Consider the following 8,377-nt stretch of genomic DNA (forward strand, 5'->3'; position numbering starts at 1 on the left):
CTGAGTCAGCATAAAGAAATCCTTCTAAGGCCACGATCACAAATAAATTGTGTTTGCGTCGTCCAACTGACTGATAATTTTTCTTAAATCTTCAATTATTTTGAGGCGTGGGAAGTCACAAAATTCCATCCTTTGCTTCACCCTCCATCTTTACTTCAATCGTGCACGTTTCATTGTTTTAGGGCGGAAGAATTCAAACAGACCTAATACCAAACCCTTTCCTAAAGATCTGCGGGAAGGTGTTATTATCTCCCTAGTCATCAAAAAAGTAGAATTAGCTACTCATGCATAGATAGATTTATAATAAAGCCCAAAGGGCTAGATATTGTGCTTAAGAAAAGATGAACGACTTAGAAGCCACAAAACAAGGAAAATGATAAAAGAGGAGATACAATAGACAAAGAATTTTATGAAAGAGTCATCACATTAAACCTACACTGAAACAACCAAAGCACACAAGGAAAATCTTAAATCTGTTGTTGCGGAACAAAATTAGAAGAGGAGAGGAGAGAAAAAATATTTGGCGCCCCGAAAGTCTTTGGTTTAAGAAAGCTAAAGCAGCTTTAAAAGTAACCTTTAAAAGCTCAGCATTTTAGAAAAGCTGCACAAGTTTTTATGGATTTCAGCTTGGAGGTGTGCTTAGTATTATGCTTAGAAACTCAATCTAAGTTTACAAAAACGGCCCCAGCTCAAAGTGCTTAGAAAAATCCCTGAACCTGAGTGGGGGTAATTTTTGAATGTTCAAAAATTTACATTTTTGGGGCCTGGGCACTAATCTTTTGGTTTGTATAGCTACAATCAAACGAGCATATGAATAATTTGAAGCTATTGAAGTTGAGCTCAGTGTGTTGTGCACATTGAACGAAGCCTGGTCAGTCCTGATTTCTTTTTTACTTTGTATTTTCTATTGATTAGCCAGGGACCTTCCTAAAAGTATCAATCGTTCTTTTTTCTCTTCAGACTCAACAAAAAAGTATAAAGTGAAAGGAACAAAATGGGTGTAAGTAAAGTACAAACTTTAATTTGAGGTGATTTTTCTTGTTTTGTTCCAGGATTTTGTTAATTTGAGTCTTATCTGCAAAACAAAATCTTGTCAGAGTTTGAAATTGACCAATCTGAAATATTCTTGGTCAAATTCTCTCGCTAAATCTTTACTATAGAGTGGTTTAAATAAGATTGTGCAGAATTATATGGTTACTAGCCGGTACCCGGCGTCGCACGCCGGTTTAGCTGTTTGCTGAACGCATTTAAAGTCTTTAGAGATGTTGGGAAGGTGGCTTAAACACGATGAAATCAAAATTAAAGGGAAGAATTCTCTTCAAAGTTTGACTCTATCCCTCCCGGCTGACGTATCTTTTAACCATATTTTGAAAAAGATTTTTGTGGTAAAAACGATCAGAAAACAGAAAGGGCGTCATTCCCAAATTACACCATACCGGCGACCAGCGACGTCCGAGACGACTCTGCAATTAGATTTTTTTTCTCGCTTCGCTCGCGTTATATTTGCCGTAGTTCTTGATGTTTAGGGAAACTTGCCGGAAGGCAGCTAGGACACGCAGACAAAAAAGCGTGATTGCGCAATTTTATGTTGCTTTTTATAAATAACTCCGTCATAACTTCGATAACTTTTCAAATTCAACAATGACTTAGATTTACAGCAAAATAATTATCGACATAGATGTTTAAAGGTCCCTTTTTACGAAGAAAGAACTTTAGTTTTTACCGCCTTTTTGAATGTATTTTTAATGTTGCTGTTGTTCTACAAACTTGTCTTGTGATTCTTATGTTTTTATTTTATATTTGTTCTTTTCTTTAACAGATTCTGTTTAAAAGATTTTCTTTTGTTTTGAAAAGAATTCGAATGTCTCAAATCAAATAAGGTCGTTAATTACATTCGAAAACATAAAAAAAAAGAAAAGAAAGAAAAAAAAAGAAAAGAAAAAAGTCTAATCTATCAATCAAAACAAAGTCTTTATAAAACGGCGCGAATCTGATTTAACACATTTGTGGAGCAAGAAGCAAAAGTCATCTTTTAAAAGAACAAAACATTGCTTGCGAAAACGAAAGTGACACACAAAAAACAAACACACAAAAAACAAACACACATACAGACTACGGCTATTAATATATAGATAATGATTTTTATTTAAATTTGAATTATAGAAAAAGTCTACCAAAGGAAAGGAAAAGAAAGAAAAAAGGAAAGAGGTTGGATAAATTTAGATTTTGATCAGGCTTGAAATAACAGTCTGTGATTTTTAGGGTCCACTTTTTATTGTTGCAATATTATAACTGGTGAAATCTGGATTTATATGTATCTGTCAGAGGCCTTTCATACTATCTTTTTTAGTCATTGTAGGTTGTAAGGAATGAAAGGTTATCAAATTTCTTCATTTTTTATTAGTAGTAGGCTATAAATATTTACAATCTTCTTTGTTCCTCAAGATCAAGTTAGGTCTTTTCTTTTTATAGGAAATTATGAAGAAGAATGAAGCTGTACTTGCAGTCAAAAATGCAAACATGGTATATATGTATTTTGCTTAGATATTTTCAATGTACCAATGTAGAAGAACTAGCCAAATTTTTGAATTCTTTGATTAAATTTCAATGTTGCTAAAATTATGTCACAATTTTTCCTTTTTGAATCGCGTCTGACAACTTCAAATTGATCTTTAATTCTACATTAGGTTGATGACCCATTAGCTGTCCTTCCAGCATTTGCTACTTATAAAAGAAATGAGTAAGATTTTAAGCATCATATTATAAAAGAGTGGGTGTTTGCAAGTCTTGTTAAACTGTTTTTTTTTTGTTTTTTTTTTTACTTTTTGACAAGTATTCAAGAGTTCTTTGATGGGATAAGAAAGTTTTCTAGGTATCATCAGAGTCCAAATGGAAATTTGAAAAGGCCTTATCTGCAGAATGTTTTTTCAACAACAAACTTTCAATACTTATTTTAATACAATTAATCTGAATTTGTGTGACCTTCTCTGGTAATTTTGGAAAAGCAGACCTTTGGTTCATTTTGAAGTTTTTAGAAATTTCAGAAAACGTCACATAAACTTCAGCTTTTTTTTCCAAACTGCCCTGCGATACGATTAATAACAAAATTTACTAAAATCCCTACTGAGTATATTTCAATACCAGAATGCACAGGAAGGAATGAACCAGAATAAACAGTGAAAACAACCATCAAATCCCTGCAAATCCTCGTTGAATCTTAAAAGATTCTTTGATAAATTTAACTGAAAAACATTGAATCCCTGAGATTTTGTTAATCTCAATGTTTTATGTATGAATTTTTTAGATTGGACCTGACGTTACATAGTAAGAGGGCTAGTCAAATGTCAGAAGATGAAATGGATGTATGTTACAATCTGGTTAAAGATAACATGCAATTAATGTGAGCCTAATTTCATACCTAATTTTTATGTAACTTTATTATGGAAAACCAAATTAAAGGTTTTATTTTTACATAAGTGTTCCAGTTTCATATCAGACACATATTTCACATCAGGACAGTGTCTGCCTATTGTTATATTATGCTGATATAAGCAAAAAATGTTTTTCTTTTTCTCTTTCTGACCAAGTGAATTAAAATTGATGAGTAAGCAAACGATATCACTCTTATTTAAGAACAAAACCTTTAACATAATCTTGTTTGCGTAACATATTTGAATATTTATTTATTCATTACACCCTCTGCTACTGGTGCCTGTCTACGTAATCTTAACAAAGGGAATTTTCTTTCCATGGGTTATTTAATGTTATGTGCTTACTTTAAAAACTTTAGGTACGAGAACAGTAATTGGGGATGGAATGAAAAAGAGAAAAAGATTGAAATGAATGAAGAAAATGCTAGGTAAGTAACAATTCTTTGAGATTAATGACAAAAATTCTAGGAAGAGAGTACATTAAGAATGATTTTCTTATAAGGGGTGAAGCAGAAAGTTATTCAGGTAATAGTACAAATTACAAAGGTTAGAAATCAAATTATTTTGAAATGATTAAAGCCTTCTAAATTACTTGAATTCTATACAAGTTGAAGAACTTTCTTTTGATTTTAGATATTTATATGCTTTGGACGGTGAAAAGAATATTGTTGCAATGACACACTTTCGATTTGACGTTGATGATGATGTAGAAGTCATATACTGGTAAGTGCGATACACCTTCTTAATATATCCGTTGACAAGAGGTAACGACTGATGATGACCTTCGCAGTAAAGTTGGATTTGGCTAAAATCTAATAAATTTGGTTGTTATATTTCTTTTGTACTAATAAACGTCATATCAAATAAGTTGAAAAAGATTGTCAACAACAGCAAAGTGCTCTACCAGAAGGAGCAATAATATAAAATCCTCCTTTCAACCCGTCAGCCCAGGGGGGGGGTACTACCGTTGTCGACCGACGAGGGTGCTCCGCTGAGGTTCAAAAAATGGACCCTACGTGGGACTCGAAATTTTCGAAAGGGACTGAAATTCCAAAATTTTCTCAAATTTTCTACTTTTTCCCCAAATTTTCCTAAAATAGGCACCCTACAAGGGACTGATTTTTCTATTTGGTGTTTTTGCGACCCTACCTGGGACTCGTGGAGGTTAAAAAGGTACCCTGACCAGCGGTGCATCCCCGTAACCCATCTTGCCCTAGTACCCCACCCCCGGGCCGTCAGCTTTTTTTACCGTAAGGTTAAATGAATAAGTTGTGTGTGGAGTTCCCCTTTTCGTAACTGTTCCCATTGATTAAATGGACTCAATTTTTCTTTTAGTTATGAGATTCAACTTGTAAGTTCAATCCGTGGAAAAGGTCTAGGGAAATTCATGATACAGGTTCTCGAACTTATGGCATTGAAGTAAGTTGTCATTTTGGAAGAAACTGTCGCTTGCTATGTTGAGTTTGTACCAAATTCTGAAAAGCAAGGTCTCATTAATAATTTTTTTAACTACATTTGAACTACATTCCCCTTAGCTCAAAAATGGACTCTCAAATGTTATAAATTCATGGGACTAGTCCCTTTAATATTGGGAGATCCTTTTCAAGCCAAACAAAGTTCAAATTGCAATTGTGCGAATATCCTCTGGAAAAATGACAAAATTTGCACAAAAAAGTCATGGAAAAACTTGCTCTATTGCCTTTGGAAAAGATTCTACTACTTTCCATAAAGTAAGGGTGGACGAACTAAAATCAAATTTCAGAATAGCTTTTAACCCCCTGGAAATTTAAACAAGGTTTCTAGAAATTACAACCTTAACCTTGTGCCTAGAAATAAAATGTTCAAATCTGGAAGAAGGAAATATTAATGGGTGATGCTTTGTCGTCCAACGCATTGGGAAAAGAACAATTCAAACCAAACTTTTTGGAAAAATGCAAAACAATGTTTTATAGGACCCCTGGGATTTCTTCTTTTGGGATACCTTGGAAAAGTTCGTCTATCATTGGGCTCTTCCAGAAAATTTTTGTACATGGGGGGGGAGAATATATTGGATATTTTGTCCGGGGGATAGTGATAAATCTGCAAAATTTACTTTGTTTTGGGGGCAAATTTGCTCTGAATGGAGGTGATTTTGAATGTCTGGGAGTTCAACTGATGCTTGTCCAGGGGGTGAGATCAGTGTCCAAGGGGTCAAAATTCACAATGTCTGGGGGGAAATTTCCAAAAAATGTTATATCCTCCAAACCCCAAAATCAATTTTTTTCTTGAAGAGCCCATCATGTATACAGATAAAAATGGAATGGCCCATTGACTTTACATATTTTTTATATTGATGAATCTTTAAGTTTTCCATTTGTTATCAATTTCAGAGCTAAAATGAAGAAAGTTGTGCTAACAGTTTTTAAAGGTGAGAGAATTTTCATTTTCATTGCCTTACCCAATTTCCATTTTTAAAGAACGGCCCACTCCCGAAAAAATGGGGAAGAATCGCAAAACCTTCTGAAGAATTCGACTTCGTTTTGGAATATTTTCTGATTGTTTTTTGAATTTCCATAAGAAGAGATTTGATCACTTTGGCACGTCAATTTCAAAGTTTCTAGGGGCAAGGTAATCAAAAAAGGGTATTCAATCCGACGATTAATAGAATTGAAGAGATAGCATGAAAGGGAATAGCCCAGGGTATACTTAAGGTTTTTGATAGACTGGATGGCGCAATCAATTAGCCCAGTAGTAGTATATGGCAGCTCTAAATTTTGAGCCAGATTTTAGATGTTATGGGGCAGTGTTTTTATTAGAAAAGGGCATTGTAAACCTGTTTATTAACATGTTGGTTTCTCATGCTTCTTTATTATATTTTTCAATGCTAAGTAGCTTTATCGCTAATTGAAATATTGGTGTTTTTCTTTCAAAGCGGGCTCGTCAAGTGCTCCTAGTCTACTTCACTGGACTCAGAAAGCATTATCAGAAAGCAAAATTCAGCCAGTAGGCTGTAGTCTACAGAGTACAGTCTACAGTCTACAGAGGACAGATCTAGAGAAAAAGGGCAAGTCCCCTTTTTCAATTATTTGTAAAACTCAAACTTTGTTATTCACATAGAGCCACTGACAAAATAATTCTCCTCTTCTCTTTAGCAAATTCAAGGGCTGTCAATTTCTTCAACAAACTAAAGTAAGTCTTTTTTACCTGACATATTCCTTTTTTCCTGGAATCAATTAAAAATATAAATGTGATGAAAAGCTGAACTCGTAATGTTAGGTAGAACTTGCACTTTATTCATTTTGACCATTGCCTGACCATAAAACGGTCGTATGAAATCTTCCATTTATACCTAGATGTGTCCTACCCCAGCGGGCACACAACGTTGTTTCAACGTTTATTTAACGTTCACAACGTCCATATAACGTCCATATAACGTCCTACTTTTGAATTGTCTGCGTAAGTATCAATTCCATAGCGTACCTCGGTGAATCTAAAAATAGTACCAAATTTGCACAAATATATTCGTTTGTATGACTTGCAATCCCATCCTCCTTTGCGTTAATTTCTCTTGCACATTAAAATCTTTCAATATCAAAAGAAAGGCAAGATCTTTCACGGTTTTCCAATAATTTTGAAATGAACTATGTGATTGAGACTCGTACAAATTTGAGTTGATATAATAATGACGTGTTGGACGCGGAGTTCATGTTGTAATAATATTTTTAAATTCTTTTGTGCTCAGATATACTATAGACTCCACTTCACCGCATTACATTGACCCTCTACATCCTGAAGACTATGATTACGAAATAATGAGCAAATCTCTACCAATCAGGTGATCGAACGCGCTACCATTTTTAAAGATGATTGAAGGTTTTTTGAACATTCGCTTTAACTTTGACCGAAATGACACTCATTGGCCCGATTAAGTTCAAAATTTCAATGTGGTATTGAATACGAACTGTGATCTTAAAGACAGATTTGGCTTCGAGCTGTACCAAAAATGCTTGGTGGATTCAAGAGGTTTTTTATGTAAAGAGAAAAATGTAAGACAAAAAAAGATTTTTTATAGAAAACTTTTATTTAAACGAAAGATAGAAAATCTGAATTAAATTATATGACATCACTCGACTCTTTAATCTTTTTTCAAGTGAATTTCCTTTTGAAAAAGAAAGTGAATTTGATTAGATTAGATCATTTAAATTTTTAAAATGGGTAAAATATTCAATGGCCATTTTTACCGGACAAAGGCTTATTCCCGATAAATTATATTCGAAATTCTAGACAGATTTCTTTACTCAACCCGATTTTCTCTCTATTGAGAGCAGAACCTAGTCCAGCCATTTCACGATGAAAAAAGATCTTTGTCGTCAGGGCTTTTTCAGTTTGGACTTACTTTAATCGTAGAAATTTTAGCGAGACTAATTTTAGCGTTTTAGCGAGTTTTCCCTATTTTCGCTAAAATAAATCCCGCAAAGATACGCCGAATCGACAGATCGCTAAAATTTATCCACGCGGAATTTCTGGTTATATTGCCTTGATACATTTTTACCAATAGGAAGGTTTTCAGTGCAAAGAAATGCTAGAAAAATAATTAAATCAATAATGTAATACGAGTATTCGCTAAAATTTATCCACGCGTAATTGTTTGAAATAGTGATTCGCTAAAATAAATCCAAAAAGAATCAAGATTTTCATGACTCGCTAATATCGCTAATATACGCTAAAATTAGTCTCGCTAAAATTTCTACGATTAAAGTAACATCATCGAAAATCTTGAAATATTTTATAAAAATCATAAATTTTACATCCATCTTAAGGGAAAACAAAAATATGTTCATAGTAAAACAAATTTATACCCAAAACCCTCTACATAAATCACATTTCCAAACTATGGTCAATATTTTATATTCATATGTTAAAGAGATCTCAAGAAATCGCTAAAATTGCAAACCTACTTTTTGGGG

The 8,377-nt window shown here is 33.6% G+C and overlaps 1 protein-coding gene across 1 annotated transcript; it reads left to right on the forward strand.

The window, feature by feature from the left end:
* Positions 1-956: 956 nt before the first annotated feature.
* Positions 957-7,528, forward strand: LOC136807211 (N-alpha-acetyltransferase 40-like). Its single transcript, XM_067063806.1, has 11 exons — positions 957-1,000; positions 2,164-2,208; positions 2,473-2,523; positions 2,688-2,740; positions 3,305-3,400; positions 3,791-3,859; positions 4,065-4,154; positions 4,767-4,850; positions 5,801-5,838; positions 6,563-6,599; positions 7,153-7,528. The coding sequence occupies exons 1-11, from the start codon at positions 995-997 to the stop codon at positions 7,247-7,249; spliced, it is 666 nt and encodes a 221-aa protein (XP_066919907.1). The 5' UTR covers positions 957-994; the 3' UTR covers positions 7,250-7,528.
* The last annotated feature ends 849 nt before the right edge of the window (positions 7,529-8,377 follow it).

The sequence above is a fragment of the Clytia hemisphaerica genome, unplaced genomic scaffold (genome assembly GCF_902728285.1).
Source record: "Clytia hemisphaerica strain Z4C2 unplaced genomic scaffold, Clytia hemisphaerica genome assembly, whole genome shotgun sequence".
Lineage (NCBI taxonomy): Eukaryota > Metazoa > Cnidaria > Hydrozoa > Leptothecata > Clytiidae > Clytia > Clytia hemisphaerica.